Raw genomic sequence first — 22,317 nt, forward strand, 5'->3', positions numbered from 1 at the left:
ATCAGCACATATTAAATTAGCACACACATAATTGACCATTTATGTCTGTGTTATAAAACATTATTACATGCCATACTTGTCCCAGTTTTATTATTTATATTCATTTTTGATTTGCCCATGTTTAATCACATTTTTGTAAAGAATAAATGGGCAGCTAGTGAAAATGAATATCATAATATCTTTACTAATATTTCATTCAAGAAATGTATTTTACAGTATTTTTGGATTAGGTTTTGGCAGTATTCCTTTTCTCTCATATATATCCTCAAATTATTCCAAAGCATTGCTCATATACATCTGGTTTATGCTTTTTATGGTTTTCTTATTAATATTATTTGGCCTTTTTCATTGATTTTATTATTACCTTGATTTGCCCAGGCATTTAGCTACTTATTTTTTCTAAATTAATTTTCTTCTTTATACAATCTTATTTATATTTCTTTTTTATTAAATTTAAATATAATAAAATCACCATTACATTTTTTTTTTCTTTTTGGATGTTGAAGTGAAATGGGATTTATTCCTCAGTGTCTTGGGAGCTTGATTGGATTTCTTAAACAATATGCTGTGGATGAGGATTTAGAAAAACACATTGTTATAATTGAAGGAATTTTTGATGACCTTTACTAGATATTTCTTCTTTGACTACTGGCAATGAATAAATGTTATGTAACTATTAAATATTGAAATAGAAGAAAAGGAAGAATCTTATTGTATCACTGAATCATATTTGAAAAGGTTGTGAGAAAAAACCAGAAACAGAGATCAGGAGAAAGGATTCATTTTGTTTGGTTTGTTTGCTTTTGAATATTTTTTCTCCGAAAGTCTTGATTTAAGATAATTGCAATACAGTGTACACAAATCTGAGGTAAATGAAAATTCTTGTTTTCTACATATTTTTTTTAATTGAAGAGTTTAAAATGTGCTATTATTTCTGCATCAATCAAATAATTGCAGTCTGGAGAGTCATTCAAACATGTTTGAAAGATGGAATTATAATTTAAGACCTGACTATTTGAAAATAGGGTTTCAATTACAGTGTTTTGGTGTTTTTGGGTTTTTTTTTTTTGGTGGGGTAATAAATCTAAATAGACATTTGTAATAGTCTTTATGATTTTTGATAGCTTTCTTTACTATTTTGTAACTCACTTCATTTCAGTTTTTAAAAATGTGTACTTAGTATATGCCTCTGTGTTTTGCATGTTGGGACCAGTTAGCATGCATGTTACGCTGTATCAACTCATTATTTTTATCTAGAAACATGTGACATTTGAGCTGCTAACATAATTGTGCTTATCTTTTAAAAAGTCAGTTGTGTGTTCTTTTCAGTGAATATTATTTTGCATGTATTTGGTGTGTTTTGTGTATGTTTATTTTTATTTCACATAGGGAGAACCTAAAGAAGTAGTTAAGCCTGTGCCCATTACATCTTCTGCTGTGTCCAAAGTCACTTCCACAACCAACATGACCTACAATAAGGCACCACGACCCTTTGGTTCTGTGTCTTCACCAAAAGTCACATCCATCCCATCACCATCGTCTGCCTTCACCCCAGCCCATGCAACCACTTCATCCCATGCTTCCCCTCCACCTGTGGCTGCTGTCACTCCTCCCCCATTCTCTGCATCTGGACTGCATGCTAGCACCAGTCTCAGTGCTGACCAGTGTTCCTCTGCGCTGAGCACTGGTAAAACTGCAGTTAATGTCCCACGGCAGCCCACAGTCACCAGCGTGTGTTCCGAGACTGCTCAGGAGCTAGCAGAGGGGCAGAGAAGAGGATCCCAGGGTGACATTAAACAGCAAAATGGGTAGGTGGCCAAGGGTGCCTTTTGTTTTTTACAAAACCCTTCTTTCAGGTAACTTCCAGGAAATCTGTGTCTCCTCAGCTCGCTTAGTCTTTGAAGGAAATTGAAGTTTTATTTGCTTCATTAACATGTGATCTTTACATTTTATATATACAGCACTTTTGGAAGAGGTAGTTACAGGTTAATCAAAATCTAATTATGCTCTTTGACATGTTGCAAACCATGTAACAAAGCCTGTAACTCTCTCCCTCCCAGTCGTGGCACAACCCTGAGCAGCTGGCACCTATAATGCAAGGTACCTCTTGATTCTTTGTTCCTTAATTTTTCATCCATTTAAACGCCACAAAAAGTTTGAACACAGAGGTTGAAGTTCTGTTAGCTTACGTATATATCACCCTAAGAAGAGCACAAGTGAGGCGTTTCTAAGAAACTATTTTTTTTAGGAAGTAGTCAAGAAAATAGAAAACAAGTCAACTTCTGACTCATGCAGATTGCTAATGCTTGTTTCAAAAATAATGAAACAACAGCAACAAGAGATGTATAGAAAACATTCTAAATCCCTGCTTCCCCCAAATTGAAAGAATTTAAACCAGTAGACCCAAAGCATATGATTTTAGCAAAGTTTTTGAAAATCTGTTTAATTTTTGCCTTTTTACAGTAGTTCAAATTGTTAATGTATTTGAACCACTGGTAGGTACCTTTTCAACAACTTGCATGAATATAGGTAGTGATTTTATTCTTTTTGGAAATTAGTGATAGTTTAAGGCAAATGATATGTGTAAAATCATTCTGATCAGATCTCTTGTGACAAAAACTGTGTTTTGAGAGGAAAACACAGGAGAATAATTTGCATCTGTGATCGGTTTAAACCAATGCCAGTTCCCAGGAAAATATACAATTAAAATAATTGTGTGCATAGGGCCTTTCTGTGAGATATAATCCCTTCTGAATGTTAATTCTTGAAGAGGCTGTGCTTTCTGTAGCCCTGCTGCCATGGCAACGTGGAGGCTCTGCAGGCAAGTGTGGCAGGGCTCCAGGCTCCTGAGAGCAGGGGTGCTGGCACAGTGACTCTGAGCATGCAGATGGCTTGGCGGGTGTGCCTGCTTTTTAAAGTTCTGACATACAGAATTGAAGAAAACTAGCATCCTAAAAAGAATGTAAAGGATAGAAATCATTTGTAGTGTGGAGATCTGTTTGGCTGTTGTTTTTTTGTCTGTTTTAAGACAATGGATTTTCAAGTGACTGAAGTAGGTATCCTATAAGGGGAGATCGCCGCATACTTGTCAAACTGCAATGTAAGTTCACTGTGTGGAACAAATTCTCCAATTGCTTCTTGAAATTTTATAAGAAACTCTTTCCAAGGAAAAATTGGAGACTTAAAAGCAACTGAGATGATGGAAAACTAATAGATTTAAAATAAGTTTAAAACATGCTTTATGACCACCACTTTGATTAAAAGTTCAAGTCTGTTTTGAAGTTTATTGTTTTCAAACAGACTAGAAAGTACTAAAGTTTCTGAATCTATAACAGGTGCTTTTTAATCAGTCTTAAAGTGTTTGTTAAGCATATACCCGGTTTTCCGCACTGAATAAGAAAAGGGAGTATTACATGTGTTGCATCAGTAACAATGAAGTTACTGCTTTGAGTTTATAAACTGCATTCATTTAACAGCTTGATATTGTCCAGACGTCAGAACAATGAAAACTTGATTTTTCTAATAATAAAGTGTTAAAATTTGGAGGCAAATTTGTAGTGCCCTTTCTTTCACTACATTTGCATTAGAGAAATCGAAAATCACACACTTGACTAGTGAGAGGTTTGTCATCTTAATGAGTATATGTTTTATGATTTTGATGAACACATTTATTTTTTTGCATCACATGTTAAACTGTTTTCCTGTCAAACTTTTTACTGTGGCCCAGATTTTTTATGATGCAAAAACAAAATTGTTTTAAGTTTGAAGGATTTTTTAAAGTTAATTTTTATTTTTAAAATACCAATGACTGAGAAGTTAAGGTTCAGAAGAGTGTAAAATTAAATGCGTAGGCTTTCATTTTCCTCAGAAACTCAGGGCTGTTAGCGCTAGGTGAGTTAAAGTGCTTGGCCCAATTCTCCTGTGATAGACATCTCACATTTTTATAGGTTTAGTAAACACAAGAGACACAAAAGCATCACTACTGAAAAAAAATTAGCTTTTAATCCTGATAGTATATAACTGGAAATTATATTCATTTTTTTTTTGGAATATGCATTAGTACTGCGTAAGCATTTCCGTTCTTATAAGTAATAGTAGTTAAGGTGCTTTAATAAGTTTTAAATCTTTTTTCCACGTATAGAAATCATTGGTATTTGTGCACTGTATTCTTTACAATCTCCTTACCTATTAAGAGCAAAATGAGACTTTGTGTTGAAAATCAGAAGGGATGTTCGTTTAAGTGATTTACCCTTTGCTTTTTCCATATGTCCTTGCATTATAATGTGCTGCTGCTCTCAAGGTAAGTGTTAGAATCTTACATCTACTTCAATTTTGTTAGACTGCAGTTCCTTCTAACATTTCCTACATGGTGTAGTGAAGAACCTTACCTCGTGAAAATACAAAGTTGCTCTGTGGTGGTAATATTTTCAAATGATTTTCTCTTTGCAGAAGACACAAGTGACAAAGTTAGTATCCACAATACTGGGGAGAAAATATGGTGATTTATGTAATCGTTTGAGTAAACAGCATGAATGCCCAAGTTTTGCAAAATTAAATTAAATTTTGCAAAAGAGCTATAATTTAGAATAACCACATACAGTGCTTTCAATAAGTTTGGTTTGCATTGCTGTGTTGTGGTGAATTGTTTTACAGTAATAAATAGCAGTATTTAACTTATGTTATAAAATATATGTGGGGTTTGCTGTGTAATGGTTTTTAAAAGGCAATGCTTGAGGGAATGCAGTTTTTATCGATCAATACTGCTAGAAGACAAAGATAAACAGAAGAGAAAGCATGATTGTACACTAGTGAATAGTGTATTTAAAGCTTAGTTCATTTCCAATTTAACATCAGAAACCAATGTCTCCTAGATGAAGCATCTAGAGTCTTTCTGATTGTTCTAGAGTTTTATTTCAGGCACTGTTATTGGCAGGTATAGACTTCTTTCTGAGCAGTTGGGTCTGTGGATGACAAAGAGGTCCATACACCTGTGAAATTAACTGAGAGAGGTGATTTAACAGCTTATTAAATGTGACAGTTAGTTGGCATGGACATGAAGACCACTCAGGTCTAACTTTAAAACCTTGCTTTTGTGTTGTATTAACATTCATACTGACGTTGCTGATGATTATTACCTTAAATATATTATATATAAAACAGTCGCATGGATAAGAACTTAAAATAAGTTTATATTAATTTCTCATTCTAAGCATGTGCTAATCAAATTTGTTTATCATCACAGTGTCTTATATAGTTAGAAATCTAGAATACCCATTTTTAGGAACTTCAAGAAAATTGATTATTTATTATTAAAATATTTTTTTCTTATTGATGTGGCCATTCTGAAGAGTTTCATGTTATATCTACATGGGAATATTATACTCTACTGTGTTGGTGAAACATCTCCAAACCCGATTTATTATTTGTCTACCTAAAGCTAATTTTCCACACTTGAAGATTTTGGTTAGTTAACAGATTGTATTGTAACAGCCAATCATAAAGGGGAAAATAGGACCTAAAAGAAAATTAAGCATTTAGTTTACTTTTTTTTTTTTTAGTTCAAGATTCAGATCCATCATTGCTTCACATCATTGTTTTATTTTTTTGTAGAGCAAACATTATACAAGTAATACATGCTTGTGACCTGGGCTTATTTTTGCTGTTTTAAGTTTATTCATGTTTTTGATGATTATAGAGCTGAATTTAGGCCATATGATTAAATTACTATGTGTAAGCCACGATTGTGGTAAACAGCATTGTTTTGAGAATGTGAAAGTGTCTGTCCCAGCAACAAACTTGTGTTTGTGTAGTTTGTTACAGTGTCTCCAGATATGTTAAGAATATGCCCCTATTGAAAATACAAGACAGAAATGGTAACTCGTTGCACTGTTAGGAAAAATGACACTTCTGAGGATTGCAGCTTGCCCAGGTCAAAGGGGAGATTGGCAGCAGTCAGAGCAGGCTGCCTTGCTGTCCAAGAACCCATTTGCCATGCTGTGTTTGTGGGCTATTCAATTTGGCACACTTTCTGAAATACATGAAAAAACATTTTTGATTTATTCGACTTGGCATCTTTAGGTTGAAATCAGTCCACCCACCACCACCAAAGTTTTTTTTTTTTTTCCTCTAAACTTCATGTTGACATAGAATATTTTTCTAAATTTTGAAATATTTAAGAATCTATCAACTTCTAGTCTGTTTAATAGAGATTGTATTACAGAAAAATTACCTGCTACTTAATATAGCTTGCAAGTCAGGAAAGAAAATACTTTGTAATGTGACTGGAGTGCAGTTATTTTTGCATCCTGCCCTGATTCAGTGAAACTGATTCCTCCGTCAAATTTATGAAACTGACTTTGACGAGTGGAAAAAGAGCAACACTGACCAATTCCCACATCCAACCTTGTGGGCAGCCTTTCTCACTGTGTTTACTACTTTGACAGACTTCATTGTAAAATTGAAGAATATTATGATGTGTCCTTTGAGAAACTGAAAAACATTTATATATTTTGATTTTCTCACCCCATAGTGGAGTATAAATGTATTTATTTTCAGTGAGTCTACATTTCAGGTTATATAACTGGGTTAAGTTTACTAGCTATCCCTCAAATATTACTGACCTCGTTTATCATTTTCGCTTAAGTTATATCTTTCTGGACACTGATTACGTTGCTGTTGATTCAGGGGTATGAAGTGCCCACAGACTAGTTTCAAAATGACTAAAACTTGCCTATGAATGAGGATGTTAGTAATAAGGGATAAGGGAGTATACGAAAATTGATGATAGTCCTTTTTTTTTATTATTATTCTGTGTTTCCTATATTTTTTCATCATGATTAGTACATTTTAAGAAAACGATGGGACAGGTGTAGGGTAAGACACACACATCCCGTGTCCGAAAGCCTGGTTCAGGTCATAGTTGCTCTGCTCCCCTCCTCACCTCCAAGACCTGACAAGTCTGCTTGGGTGGAGCTCCTGGAACCTGGCCTCAGCTAGCACGGGATCCAGGGACATTTGGGGAGTGAACTAGTAGTTGGAAGATCTCTCTCCTTTATTCTCTTTGCCTGCCCTCAAAGCTTTCCAAATTGATAATGATGGGATAACTTGTGTGAAATTGCATTTGCTCTTACTTGTGTTAGGTGAGACTGAAAAACCGTATTGCCTTCTGATTTTAAGTGACTCAAAAGTGATCTGCTTCTACATTTTACATGCAATTAGTTTATTCTCTTCTCTGTCTTTGTTAGAATATAAGAATTAGAATTTTTATTAAAATGATTTTTATAAATACCTAGGCCTTTTTATTATTTATTTTTACGAATGCGGGATCTTTCTCTTGGTATTCCAGAATGAGTTTTGAACTAGCATTAGTATTTAAAATAGTTTTCAGTATTTTTGTGGGGGGGAAATGGCTGTTGTCCTATAACAACGTAGCAGAACATTAACTAACCTATGTCCCTTTTGTTTGCTTACATTGTTTTGAAGCATGGTGATTGTGTAACATCTTGTCATAAATTTTTTTTTTTAAATTTTGTTGTTTTATCTTTTCTTCTGCTTGCCTCACCTGCCTATATTTCATCCTGCTGGGAACTTTATTGGCTTCTCTGCCACTTCTTACTTTGTGTGTTATTTCTGCTGCAGTAACCCTGGCATCATGTAAGTACTTAAACCAGCATTTTATTTTCTAATTTTTATCATTGCCTCTATAAGATTCCATCTTGCTTTCCCAGTGTAACACCCCAGCCAAATTTTGTTCATATGCCTCAGTTTTAAAGTGTTGTGAACTTTGAAAAGGACTTGCTCTTTCTTGATATTCAGAACAAGTCTTTTGGGTGGTTCACTTTAGAATCACGTTACCCTAGCTGAAACATGCCCTCTGATACTGCACATGAAGATGATTGATTCTGGTGTGCACGTGCAGAGGACCCAACCTGAGAACAGGAGGGACAGTTGTTTCTCTAGCAATCCGTTGCCAGTAGAGCATTATGCCAGACTCATTGTCCTCTTGCCCTCTGATGTTAACCCATAGTCTGCAGGAGTTTGCATTTGTCCTGTTTTGAGGGGACAAAATGCAGGGAATATTTTTATTGTGTTGAGTAGATCTTCTTTTCATGTGTTAAAATAAGATCCACTATATTTCTTACCATGTATGCTTTGCTGATTTAACACTGAATCTTCTGAGCATGCTCGGAGCTCTTGAGTCTGCAGGTTACATAGCTGTTTCACAGACATGAGTTGGCCTAACTCCTCAGTGCTACTTTCTTTGTAATATTTTTGCCTCCGAAATATATGGAAAAACTGAGGCCCACCGAGACAGACTTGTTTGAAGTTACAGGTCTGGTAGGTTATTGAGCTCTCAGATTAAATCTTCTTTTGGATTTAGATTATTTTAACAAAAACTTGAGTGGTTTTCTAATATTCCACAGCTGTTTTTCACTATACCAATGTGGTACAGAGACTTAGCTTAGAATACCATTGACTGAGGGAAGATCAGTTCAGATCCTTCTCCAAATGATGTTTGACATTGCTGGTTTAGCCCATACGAAGCCATTCTTGGTTTCCCAGCGTAGTGAAGGTACGCTCATGTGATTTTATGACAGGCAGTGCATTCTCGCATCATGTCCGTGTTTGATTGCGGTTGTGAATGCAGTGCAGATCTACATTTGTGGATCCTGCGATGATACAAGTAACTCCAAACTCTTTGTGACTGCTGTGGACTATGCTCTAGTTGTTTTCCCTTTTTCATGTCATTCTCTTTCTTCTTCTTCATGTTGGGAAATCTTTCTTCTGCTGCCTTCTTCTGTCAATTTCAAGGAAAATTCCACCTAAACGGTAATCTTTCTATTGAATACTTTTTCATGTGCTTTCATATTAACACTATAAGCATTTGTTTTACTAATTTTTAAAAACTTATTTTAGCAAGTTTTTTTTATCTTTAAATTGTGGCTAAATATACTTGACAAAGCCATCTCTTCACTTACAAAAAAAATGTTTATATTGATAATTAAATGTGTCAGTTATGAATAGCTTATCGTAGTGTGATTTAATGTTGTTCTTCCTATTTCTAGTCCACCGAGAAAACACATTGTGGAGCGCAATACGGAGTTTTATCACATACCCACTCACAGTGATGCCAGCAAGAAGAGACTGATTGAGGATACTGAAGACTGGCGCCCACGCACTGGGACAACCCAGTCCCGTTCCTTCCGAATCCTCGCCCAGATCACCGGGACGGAGCATCGTAAGTGAACTTCTAGGGACCCAGGCATATCAGTGTTCTTTGCTATGAACAGTAAGCATTTAGACCAATTAACAGTTATTGGAAAACAACCCAGTATAGTTTGCCTTTAAATTATGAATTGCGTATCATGAGTATTGCAATTAAAATACCTGCCTCTGGGAGATAATTGGAAAGAGTGGAAGTAGCCATAGTAGTTGTAGCAGTCCTAACTGTACTTAGTAGGTCAGTAACAACATGGTATGGAATATTTTTTAGTCGCTCACTGAAGCATTTTTTTTGATAGTAATTGATGCAGCTGAGTTAATTAGGGGTTTTGGAGAAAACTAATACTAGCTATTGCTTATTGTATTTCAGTGAAAGAATCTGAAGCTGACAATACAAAGAAGGCAAAGTAAGTTCTCTACCTTTTCCTAAACCGAATGCTTTGTTTTCACGAATGGTAATTCGTCTTGCCTTTTTGTTTTTTCCAGTTTCTAAGTGTAATGGTAGAGCATTTTGTCTACCGCTAAAAGCTGAGCATTTGACCTTGATGCTTTTAGTGTGACCTAAGTGTACAGCTTACAGATTTTCAAATTAACAGATGTTATCTGAACTTTCTGTATCTGGCTTGTTTTCTTGGGAATTAGAATGAGCAGTGGACAGAAGGGTGTATTTCCGTTTGTTCTGCTAACTGTGCATATGTCTGAATGAGTCGTGTGTTGTCTTGCAGTCCCCTTATTTTGGGTGTGAAAATTTATGTTTCCAGGAAAGCTCTATAGATTAATTTTTATATTTCTAAACATATTTCACTCTTAAAACCTTTCCTGTTTTGATAAAACAGTTATCTGGAATCCAGCTTTTCTAAAGCATGTTTTCTGCATGATGGAATTAGTGTCGACTTTCCTTTTCTCTTTCTTATGATTCTTCTGTCACTCTCTCTCTGTTTCTCTTTTTATTTCCACAGGGAAAAGATACCCCTTCACGTCTTTAGTCCCAAATATACAAAATTACGTGACTGGCACCATGAAGTTTCAGCACGTGCTCTTAACGTGCAGTGAGTCATGAGTCTTGCTCCCAAGCAGCCAGCACGTACCTTTTCACTCACTTTGTCTCATTTTTTCAACTTTATAGTGACATCTGTATTAAATTTGGTTTATGAAAAAAATTAGCCTTTTCTATACATTTCTAACCACTTAACTACTGTTATGAAAATGAGGAAGATAAATATGTTTTGTTCTAGTTGATAGCTCACAAATGTAAAACTAATGAAAAAAATTAAGGGATTCTATTCAGTGCGCTTATATCTGTTTCCATTTTTGGTGAGGCGGTAACCCTGGAAAAGGAATTATTTTTATAAATTGGGTTTTGGTTGATTGATTAAATTGAAGGGGTATGGTATGAGCAAATATTGGTCTTGCATAATTTGGAAAGTACTTCCCTTATATTCTTATGTTTCCCCCAATTTGTGTTTGTTGTTATGTAATGCTCAAAGTTGATTGTAAATTATTCTGAGTAAGCAAATAGACACCGAGACAACACAGGGAAGACTCTTAGCAGTTCATTGTAGGTTTAGCTATCTTTTAAAGCAGGGCTATTCACAATGGCTAAATGATGAAGAAATGACCCGATTGGCTCCAAAAGAAGGCAAGAAGAGGATTCTGCCCTCCCTCGCAGTAGAGGCAGGAGGGTAATTGCTTTGATTCGGTTAGATTAAAAACATACTGTTTTTGAATTTTCTAAGCAGTAGCTTTTTTTAATGGTATAGGTAATTGCTAGGCATTAACTAATAAAACATAGAAAAGAAGGGTTTGCTTTGTTTGTAACTCAGAGGAAAAAGAACATGAATTGCAATATGAATGAATACGAAACAACAAAGAAGTGGCTTTTTTGGTGACCTAAATTATTGTGCATTGCTGCTATTCCTAGGAAGCTATGTTTTGGGCAGTACATGGAAACTAAATATCTGACCAGAAATGCTTTCTGCCTTGTAATATAATGTACTATAAATGAGTTTTAAATTAAGTAATAAATGGATTTTGGAGTTTGAAAAAGTGTTTAATAAAGTTTTTGTTGGCTTAGTTCTGTGCTTGTTCTAATTCTCAAGGCTAGCAACAGTGCTCTCCGGGGCTTGGTGTAGTATCACTTTATAAAAGAAATAATTCTCTTGACATTTCATTTGGGAAACATATTCACTTTGTAAACCAAAGTTGTATTTGTTTAATTTATTTGAAAGGCAGTATAATAGAGAGGGAGAAATGGAGAGATCCTCTGTCTGCTGGTACACTCTCTAAGTGCCCTCCACAGCCAAGGCCAGGCCAGATCAAAGCCAGCTGCCTGGAACTGCATCTGGCTCCTGTAGATTACAGGGACCCAGGAACTTGAGCCGTCATCTGCTGCTTCTCAGGCTTCTGAGCTGGGAAACGCGTTACAAGTAGAGGTAGGACTGACTCCTAGTCACACCAATATGAGGTTCAGGTGTCACAGGTGGAACCACACACAACAAGTGCCTCAATTTTGAGAAGTCACCAGAGAGGTCATGTTATTTAACATGACATCTTATGTGAAATGTAAGATCAGGTGGATTGCTGTGGCCCAGCATAGAATTCTGCCTTCCAAGAGCCATATATTTTTCCCAGGTGTTCTTCACTTCATTAATCAAAATAGGATACCTACACTGTCTGATAATTTGGAGAAAATGGCATTTGTTTCAGCTAATCATTGGCTACTATTTAAAATTTGACGTGCTAAATGAAATGGAAAACAAATTCTAAGATTTATTTGTGCTCATTTCCACTGTACTTCATGATGTATAGATGTCTTTATTCTAGTCCATTATTTTTTTTCAATACAAGAGGTTTTGTCAACTTAGACTTTCATCCTTAAGACAGCCCTCCCAGTTTTTACTGTGTCTCTGGGATCTGCAGGAAAATCTGTTTTTTGAAACCAGGATATCTTCCTTTTAAGTATTGTTTCTTGACCTCGGTTGATATCTGAAAGAAATCAACATTAAATATCTTAAATATAAAATGGTGTGGTAAACGTAATATTTTCCACTAAAAACCAAATTTCTAGATCAACTGCAGAGTTGGCACCAAAAACTAGTAGAGTTTTATGTCAATAAGAAAATTTTTATATAATATAGATTAGAAAACATGCTAGAATTTTATAACTTGAAATAGATGTAGCTGAAGATAAGATTTTGATATCTTGAAAAATTAAAAATAAAGCATTTCATATGTTATTGAAGAACATGTCTTGGGATAAATTAATACTCTATGCTTGAGTATGTGAATAAAATATTCACCCTAGATCACAGATAACATTCCATTTGACTGTCAGAAGTTGAATTCTGGAGCTTAGCAAATCTTGTGGCACATCTTATATTCCTAGCTGAAAAGCAAGGCAAAAATTGTAAAGGCTTCTTGACAAATCTTGTTGTAAGCCTGGTGACCTGTTTTATGACTTGTTTTTGTTTGTCTCTCATACAGACTTAAAAAAAATTGTTTTTAATTTTTTTATTATATTTTTGACAATCTTTACATAGTTAATTAGGGTTAAAAGGTTCAAGGGCCATATGAAAGTGGGTAAGACTACTATTTCCATATTGTTTCCTTCATGTATCTGAGGTAAAGGGGGATATTGAGGGAGAAGCCCCAACCAGTTTCCCACCCACCCCAAGTCCCGGATATAGCGCATGCTCTGAGATACTTGCTCAAGTGGTTTTGATAGTTCACCATTTATGAATCGCTGCCAGTCTCACCACTCCAAGCACTATGAGGTCATTGAAGAATCCACTGATTGACATAGTCCATCTTGGAGTCTCCATTTGCCCAGTATTTCGCTGCCAACATATAGCTGAGGTGGTTGATTGACTTGTTCTGTCTTCTGTCTTTTCTTGGTTAGGGTTCTGAGTCTGGCAGTTCAATTGGGGAGATCCCCAAAGAAACTTTGTCTGAGGTGATCCCAGATCAGATTCTTGTATGTACTAGCAAGTACAGGGCCCGCCACAGTCCATCACCCCAATCAGCTGGTGGTTGCCATTGCTGGGTTGGTTCTGATTTCAGCCCCAACTTCCACTGGAAACAATGGGTGTTGCAGTCCAGCCTGGTGCTGCCCAGCACATACTCGGCCCTCACATAAACCAGTGGGAGCTGCAGCCTAGTTGGAGCGACCCACAATAACCCCACCAGGCCTGCCTCCTACCCTGGTTTGCCAGTATGTGTAGCAGACTAGTCCAGTCTGTCCCACATCCCATTTGGCTCTCGTACATGTCGATGGGTGTTGAAGCTTAATTCCATCCAACCAGCTCAACTATCCAGCCCTCACGGATGTTGTTGAGTGCCTCTCTGTCTAGCCACCCCAGCCCCGTCCTAGTTTTTGTGCCTTCCTGTGGGAGTGGTAACCCAAGAGGGAGGAGCCCACTATTTCCCTCCGAGGTCTGTCCCACTCCCAGATTATGTACTCTCCAGGTAGTTCTGTAGTTTGAGTTGACAGAATAGCCCCCAGTGCCAGCTTCTGCCAGCTGATGGTGCGGCTAAGTCCGAACAACCCTCACCCAGTCTAATTGTAGATTGCAGCAGTAGGAATAAGCTCAGCCTGGCTTTTCCCTGATCTAGTTTACATGAGGCGCACAGGTGTTGTAGCCCTGTTGAATCTGCTCTGCCCCAACCCCAGCTCACACTCTCCAGGGCTGAACGGCAAGGGGACCCTCCCTTATTCTCCCTGCCGGCTCTGCCCCCTCCCTTCCTGGTTCTCACGCTTGCTGGCTGGGTGCTGTGGTCACATCTGGTACAGGCAACCTCACCTTGGCATTCCGTATTGTGCACTGGTTTTTGTAGCGACCGAGCTTGGCTTGACCCACACTCTGTTCTGGTGCTTGGATTTGCCAGTGTATGATGTGAACTGATTCAGCCTGGTCTGCCCCAGACCCATGCCAAATGTATGCCAGTGGGAAACTTTCCATGGCCTATTCTGGGCTGTTACCTGCCGGGTCTGTGTCCTGCCAGAGGAGTTGCCCAGGCTCCTCCATCAGGACTTCTCATACAGACACAAGCTTGTTTTTAACATGACATTGGGAAGTTACTGTTAGCAGTTTTCCACATTGTTCTTGGGATAGGAAACAAGCATGGAATGGAGTACGGCTAGTGCACAGAATGGTCAGAGTGGCTGGAAAGGAGGGTAGGTGGGAAGCAGGACAGCATAGCCTAATCCCCAGTGTAGGAACAAATCACATTTCTGGTTATTATCCACAGCACTTTACAAGTGAAGGATTGTATTATATCACTTTCAAGTGAAGTTAGGAAATGAAGCACCAGGAAGCGTGGTCAGCTTGCTAAAGCAAGTGCACATTGCACCAGTCTGATTATTTTCTCGTTAATGCTTTTTTTTTCTCCCACTGAAGATCTAGAAAAGGGTCACTGAAATATATGTTGGTAACGTGTAAGGAATAGAACAAAATGGATTCTGTGCATAGATAAAGTGGTATTCTTTTAAAAGATTTATTTGTTTATTTGAAGGTCACAGGCACAGAGGGAGAGGAAGAGAGAGAGTTTTTTCATGTACTGAGTAACTCCCCCAGATAAAACAGTGGCAGACGCTTCACCCAAGTCTCACTCAGAGAGAGGGTCCTAAGCACTTGGGCCACCTGCTGCTGCTTTTCCAAGGCTTTTAGCAGGGAATTGGATCAGGAGCAGAGCAGCTGGGACACTGTATGGGAAGCTGGCACTGTAGTTCACAGTTTTACCTGCTCTGCTGTTTATTCAAGTTGTTTATTCAAGTTGTTTTACTAGCTTGAATAAAGCCACATATAAAACTGAAACTTTAAAAATTAGACATAGCACGGATTTCTTTATAATTCACTGATTAATTTGATAGTGTAGTCATCTTTGAAAAAATAAATAAAACCTGGATAGAGTTGTCAGGACTAGTTTCTTTTGTTTATCCTGTCCAAGAAAATTTCTAATATCAAGTAAAATATTTGCTGATCATTGTTTCCAAATAGACATGGTAAGTCTCAGAGAGTAGGGAGATTAAGATTAGGAAGAAACAAGAGGTGGTCCGTTCTCAGTTGGAGATTTCTAATGGCCACTCTTTACTGTTACGCATTTGTTTCTTTAAAAGATGTAGTTGGAACATAGTGGACATTGTGAGGCTCACCCAGATGCCCTTTGGTAGGGCAATTAACGCCCCCGCTGCTGGTGTGTTGTGGGCAGTTGGCCTTCCTGGGTCAACTCTTCAGATGACCAGCTGAATCTCGGCCCTGAAGCCACAGGCTTGTTGGTGGGGCCCAGGCAGTAGAGTGCACAGGGGAGGAGTGAGAAGCAGGGCCGCCGCAGCCCTGCCGAGCACAGCGTGAGAGGACCAGGCTGGCTCAGGAGCTGCTGAGGCCTCAGCTACACCTGTCTGCCCTGCTGAGCACAGCGTGAGAGGACCAGGCTGGCTCAGGAGCTGCTGAGGCCTCAGCTACACCTGTCTGCCCTGCTGAGCACAGCGTGAGAGGACCAGGCTGGCTCAGGAGCTGCTGAGGTGTCAGCTACACCTGTCTTATTCTGAGTTGGTCACTGGACTTCTTTCTCCTGCCCACTTCTGCCTCTCACTTCTCTCTTTTCCCTCTATTGGTCCTACAGGTACTTTTAGGAAGCATCCTTCATGCTAAGCTCAGTCTTGGAATCTGCTTTCTGGAGACCCTGATCTGTGGCTAAATCATAGTAGATTTGTAATTGGGACCACAGTTCAGTGTAGTCCTCTCATTCTCTTTTTTCCCCCCTGTCTTTTGTCATTTCACATCTCTTCTCCTTCGGTCTTCAAACCAGAGCACAATCATACCATTCAGGAAAGCCTTTAAGTAAAATACTACTTTGTGGGTAAATGGCAGTTGAAAGGAAAATATATTTAATTTTGTTTGCATCAGGTAAGGTGTGTTTATTTGTTGGTTGCATCAGAGGCAGCCTTGCAGTAATGAATGGAGAAGCCACCAACTGTGGTCAGCTGTATGAATGAAGTAATGAAGAGAAACTTTAAAGTGCAACCATAAGGTGGAGTAAGCACACTGAACACTTACGATGGGAAAGCAACCTGTTCTCTGTTGTTATGATTTGCCTGTCACAGTTTTCTATGTGAAGTTTGTGTAAGACATGTAATCACTTAATTATCTTATTTGAATCCATCTCCTGTTTTCCTCATATCCTGAGAAGTCGACGCAGTTCTCTGCTGGGAAGCAACTACAGGTGATTGGCCTCTGGTAGTGTGTAGGACAGAATACAGAGATGAGGAGGTCAGGAAGTGGCTGCAGGGGCCAGGAAGGCTGAATGTTGCTAAGGAATGAAGGAGATTGTCCAACATGCTTGTGGCTTGCTACCAAGAATGTACTGAGTGCAAGTGCCATAGAAAATTTATATAAAGATGAATCTTGTGTGTATTTTTTATATGTAATGCATAATTTTATAAAGCACAGTACAATTTATTTACAGTAGAATGTTGCTTTTCTGCATCTCGACTATCTTTTAGTTTCCACTGTATAGTAATATTAATCTAGTATTAATTTTTCATTCTTAATGCTTCTGTGATCTATTTACATAAGTGAACATTTTAATTTAGGAACGAAGTATTCTCTTGTTTGATACTCATGGATATTTTTGTGAAGTAGAATTAACAACCAGATTGTCCCAGAAGACCAAAGCTTCCACAACATCATCTGTTATTGCCATCATAGGTGTTGCCAGAAAATACATTCACTAACCTGAATACTTCAGGTTAAAAGAAATTATTATAGTCTGAAGCAATTTTTGTTGATTGTAACTGATACGTAGAATTCTGCTCTTCATTTTCTGCTCATGGATCTTGGTGTTTCATGCAGATCCTATTTTGGTGAACACAATGTAAAGGGCGCCATCTGTTGAACATAGGTCATTCCTGCACTCTTGTTCCTTGCGAGATGAATGAAATAATGAAATAAGGAAAGGAAGGTAGTTCCTGTATAAGTGTTTTCACTTACAGATGGTTTGATTATTCTGGAAACTTTTACATACTTTCACAGAATTGAAGTTGGAATATTGCTTCTTGTAAAGGTCTTTTTCCTCCTCTAAGAATCAATGTTTGTACTATTCAAAGTTGACTTTTTAGGCTAGATATGTACCAAGTTCCTTAGAAGCAAATTTTCTCAGCCCGGTAACCCTTCTGTTATGATGCTATTTGAATAAATTAGTTTCCACTTTAACCTTGTGCAGGTAAACTGCACAGTAAAATTACTTTTATTGAATTAAACCAGAAATAGAAGGAATTTATTACATAAAATTCAGTGTTGAAGAAGACTCCAGCAGTTTAGGGATTTTTTTCCCTTCATTGAAAATTTCAGCTTACGAGAACTGGGAGCACTGGTACCAGACCATATCCTCGCTGATGGACCTAGTGCTTTTCTATCTTTGTTGCTATTCCGTTTTACCCAATTCGTTCACATAGATTTAAAAATATCAAGTTCTACTATCATGTTTTATGAAATTGTATGTATTTTGCCAGTATGCTTTGACAAAAGAAAACTAGTATAATTACATCATGTAGCATGAGACGTATGACAGGTAAAACATTTGTGTATCTTAATTTTCCTTCTCAATAAAAATTAAACCGCTTTGAATTCAGATCACATTTATCTTAACATCAATCTCATCGTGCCTGTAGTTCCTGTTATAAAAAGTTCTCTACTTTTGTGTCTATTAAAAGGTATTTGTTGACTGTTCTTTGCTTCCAATTCTGTCACAGATCTGCCCACCCAATTACTACTGAAGGGTATGAATGCATTTCTTTAAGCAGAAGAATGTACTAAAACTAGGATATGCCCTGTGGAAATTTGGAGTAATTGGGGCACATTTGTCCTGTCTGTTCACAAACTAACTTTCCTTTGTACTTATGTTCTAGTAATTCCAAAGTATTTAAGAATGAATTTCTGACAGATTGGCTTCAGCAAGATGCATAGCACTAGTGAATGAGTGAATTTTAAGATTATAATGCACAGAAACACTGAAAGAACACTTTAATTTTTGGAAATTATTTATCTGAAAGGGATGGTTTTACAGAGAAAGAGAGAGATCCATCTGTTTGTTCACTCCCCAGATGGTTGCACCCACTGGAGTTGGGCTGGTCTAAGTCAGGAGCATTTTCCCAGTCTCCCAACACTTGAACATCTGCTGCTGCTTTCCCAGGCACATTAGCGGGGAGGTGGATATGAAGTGGAGCAGCCAGGACTTGAACCATGCCAAGGTGGTGGTGGTGGTTTTATCAGCTGTGCCACAATGCCAGCCCTGAAAGAACACTTTTAATTGTAAAATCAGATTCATCCTTGGCTAGGAGCAACATAATCAAGCATATTTTTTGTTCACATCAGCACATCTCAAAGGATGTGGGAACTGCATCACATATATTTTTAGAAATTATACATCTATCATTAAAAATTCTTTATTATAAAGGATGAAAGATAAAGTAATCAGAAAGCATTAACACAAGGGATAAAAATGTGAATAGCAGAAATTACAATGTCAGGGGTGATTGGGAAATTAATAATTGGTCATTATTGAGAGACAAAAATAAACAGTCCAAACTCAAAAGGTAAATGCATCTTAGAGGGAATTAAAATCCAGATAGAAACTGATTTTAATTGTTCTGCTTAGCCTTTCTCAATCATATATAGCTCACAGTATTTAGAGAATTTACAGATGAGATTTGCTAATTAACTCATCTGCATTAAAAAGTTCTGGAGAGATGAAAATAAAAGCAAAAGACTAGAAACAATTAAATGCAGAACTGATATTTTAAGAAAGAAAAAAAGTTAAAAAGTTATTTGTGATCACCTGGAGAGCTGTTTAGGAAGCATTTTGTTTTAGGAAAAAGATTTATTTCTCAATTTATGTATTTATTTGAAAGATTTATACAGCAGGAAAGACAGGTTTTCCACCTGCTAGTTCACTCTCCACAAGGCTGCGTTGGCCAGAGCTTGGCTGTGCCAAAAGCAGGAGCCAGGGGCTGCTTCCCGGGCTCTCATGGGTGTCGGGGTCCTATGCGCTTGGCCCATTTTCCATTGCTTTTCTCCAGCCGTCGGCAGAGAGCTGGATTGGACATGGAGCAACCAGAACACAAACCCATAGGTGTTGCCAGCGTTGCAGGTGGTGCCTTTCCCCACCATACCACAGCATCAGCCCCAGGAGCCATTCTTAAAAGCATTGCTAATTGAGTGTTGGAAACGGAGGTCAGAACTGCCAACACCAACAATAAGTTCTCAAAAAACAGATCACATCCAATGTAATACATTTTGGGTAGGCCTGAGGACATGCTAATTTTAATAAGTCACTAAAGAAAGATTCTTAAAGAGTCCCTTGAATTTAATGATGAAATTGTGACAGATTTGTAATCATCTGAAGAAGTTTAACCAAAGAGTTTTTTTTTTTTTTAAGACAATCCTGTCTGAAAGACAGAGTTACAGAGAGAGAGAGGGAGAGGCAAGAAAAGGCTGTTCTGTTCGCAGATTGTTTCCTCGAAACGACTACAATGGCTGGGGTTAAACCAGGCCAACGCCTGAAGCCCCAAGCTCCATCTAAGTCCTATGATTGACACAGGTCAAAACTCTTGGGTCTTCTTCTGCCCGCCCAGGCACATTAGCCAGGAGCTAAATTAGAAATAGAGCGGTTAGGACTCAAAGTGGAGTTCGTATAAAGTTCCAGCATGCTAGGCAACTGCTCAACTCATTGCACCACAATGCCAACCACCAAAGAATGCTACACCAGTCACTTGGATGAGTAATTCTACAATTTTCTGCCTTCATTGGTGTGTATCATGAAGCAGGGAGGCATAGGATCTAAGTTTCATAACCAGGACATACTTCAAAAATTAAAGTTTAGGATAAGGAACCAAAAATAAATTTTAAAAATGCAATTTAATATGGTCCTGTGCATGTGCTTAGGAGATGAGGTTAGCAGAGCCAAATTTTTTTTTTTAAAGAAATACATGGAAACTGTAGAAAGAAACACAGTGGATTTAGTCATGCCTTATGGCTCCAAAAAATATAAAGCAAGCAATAATTCTATGGTGCACTGGCAAGCCATACCTCACACATTTTGTTCCATCCTCGACATTGATTTCTAATGAATACATAGATTGTCCTAAGAAAATCAGCTGAAAAAAAACATTGGAACTATAAAGCTGCATTTGAACATAAGGTAATCATATGAATAATTAATATTAGTTAATATTATGGGTTGGTTTCTTGTCCTAAATCTACAGCTGTGTTTTTTTCTTCTTGGATCTTCTCCCTTAATTTTGGACCTCTTGAATCAGTAGTGTCTCCTGCTCATGGTTAGTATATGATCTGTAAAATAATGCCATTGAATGCTTAATGAAATATTTAACCATGTGCCAATCATTCTTTAATTGCAGAGATAAAGTACTTTCATGGAATCAACAGTGAAATGCATATAACTTTAGTTAAAGTACATCATATAGAATATAGGCACATGTGATGGATGTGAGGAGGGAAGGAGAAGAACAAGGTTATTTGGCATTAGGGGAAAAGAAGATACTTGAGCTGAAACAAGAATCACCCAGAAGTCAGTCATGTAAATGTGGAGGAGATATATTCGCCAGGCAGTCAAAACAGCATTTACAATGGCCTGAAGCCCATGTCAGCGTGATGTTCCTGAGGAACCAGAAGAAACTTTAGGAATGGAGCAAGTAAAGGAGAGGGTGATAAAGAGATTGAATGAAGAGGAAGGCAGGGGCCAGATCATATATTGTTTTCTTAGTTTGTGCTAGAAGTTTAACTTTGTTCTCTCAATTAAATGGAAAAACCGTTTAGGATTCCAGTGGTGATATTAACATCTGACTCTAGATTTCTTTTTTTTTTTAAGGGTTTATTTTATTTATTTGAAAGTCAGTTACAGAGACCTAGGGAGACAGTTTCCATCCACTGATATCACGCAGTTGTCATTAGTAGTGTCTGAGAGCCTGAATTACTTAGTTTGCGTAAGACACTGAAAAACTAATCTGATACACTTGAAATTTAGTGAATACAGGATTAGGGGTGTGGAAAGAAACAGATCTTAACAGGCCACTCAGGGGTTTCTAAAGCATGGGAAGGAGTCTGAGTTCATCCTAACAGTGAAAATTCATTGCAAAGTTTTAATCAAAAGATGATGTGGTAAAAAAAATTTTTTTTTCTTAGTACAACCTTAGCTGTACTAAACTACATCAAGTAACACGGGCAGGATGGGAAATAATTTAACAACACACTAGTTATTCTTCCTTTTTCTTCCTTCCTTTCTTTCTTCCTTTTTTCTTTCCTTCTTTCTTCTTGTTTGCTTTCTTTTTCTTCCTTACTCCCACCTTCGCTCCTTCTTTCCTTCATTTCTTCCTTTCTCTTTCTTCTATCCCTTCCCTATCTTTTCCTACCCTTCCTTTTCCTTCCTTCCTTGCTTTCTAAGAGAGAGAGAGAGAGAGAGAGAGAGAGAGGAATCCTCCATCCCTTTGCTAACTCCCCAGATGGCTGGAGCAGCCAAGGCTGGACCAGGCTGAAGCCAGTAGCCAGGAGCTTCTTCCAGCTCTCTCAAGTGAAAAACAGGGGCACAAAGCACTTGGACCACCTTTTGCTGCTATTGTTAGATGCCTTATCAGGGAGCTGGATCACAAGTGGAGCAGTCAGGACAGGTGAACTGGAGCTTGTATGGATTGCTGACATTGAGGTGGTGGCTTTATACACTGCACCACAACACTGATCCCAAGCAGGTAGATTCTTAAACCACTCGTGTAAGTTCTTTATAATAGCACAGGTAAGAAAGAGTGGCAGTGTACAAGGAAAGCAGATGAACATACGATATAATTTTGAGGTAGGAAAGAAGTATTGGAACGTGATGATGGGTGGTTTGAGGTGGTGAGGGAGTCATGTATTGCATGGAGGACTTTTTTTTTTAATCAGGTTTCTGGAAAATAGTAGTTGCATCAGCCTAAAGAATATAGTTTGGGAACGCTTATTTTGGAAAAGTTTAATTCACTTATATCACTGGACATTTATAAAAGTGATTGAAGAAGGAAATCTAAAACATGAGAGAGATAGACTAGACAGG

The 22,317-nt window shown here is 37.7% G+C and overlaps 1 protein-coding gene across 3 annotated transcripts in view; it reads left to right on the plus strand.

Moving 5' to 3' along the window:
* PDLIM5 (PDZ and LIM domain 5) overlaps positions 1-22,317 on the plus strand; it is a 177,668-nt gene that overhangs the window by 102,192 nt on the left and 53,159 nt on the right. Inside the window, exons 5-10 of one of the 3 annotated variants that reach the window (XM_040967190.1) lie at positions 4,450-4,466; positions 7,639-7,653; positions 8,812-8,829; positions 9,066-9,238; positions 9,593-9,629; positions 10,182-11,268. In XM_040967190.1, coding sequence (XP_040823124.1) covers positions 4,450-4,466; positions 7,639-7,653; positions 8,812-8,829; positions 9,066-9,238; positions 9,593-9,629; positions 10,182-10,275 — 354 coding nt within the window. In that variant the 3' untranslated portion in view covers positions 10,276-11,268. Of the gene's footprint in view, positions 1-1,389; positions 1,809-4,449; positions 4,467-7,638; positions 7,654-8,811; positions 8,830-9,065; positions 9,239-9,592; positions 9,630-10,181; positions 11,269-22,317 lie in introns of those variants that run through there. The other 2 variants (XM_040967189.1, XM_040967188.1) reach the window with 2 other exon arrangements.

This window comes from Ochotona curzoniae, unplaced genomic scaffold (genome assembly GCF_017591425.1).
Source record: "Ochotona curzoniae isolate NIBS_2020 unplaced genomic scaffold, NIBS_Ocur_1.0 scaffold_4506, whole genome shotgun sequence".
In the NCBI taxonomy this organism is placed as follows: Eukaryota; Metazoa; Chordata; class Mammalia; order Lagomorpha; family Ochotonidae; genus Ochotona; species Ochotona curzoniae.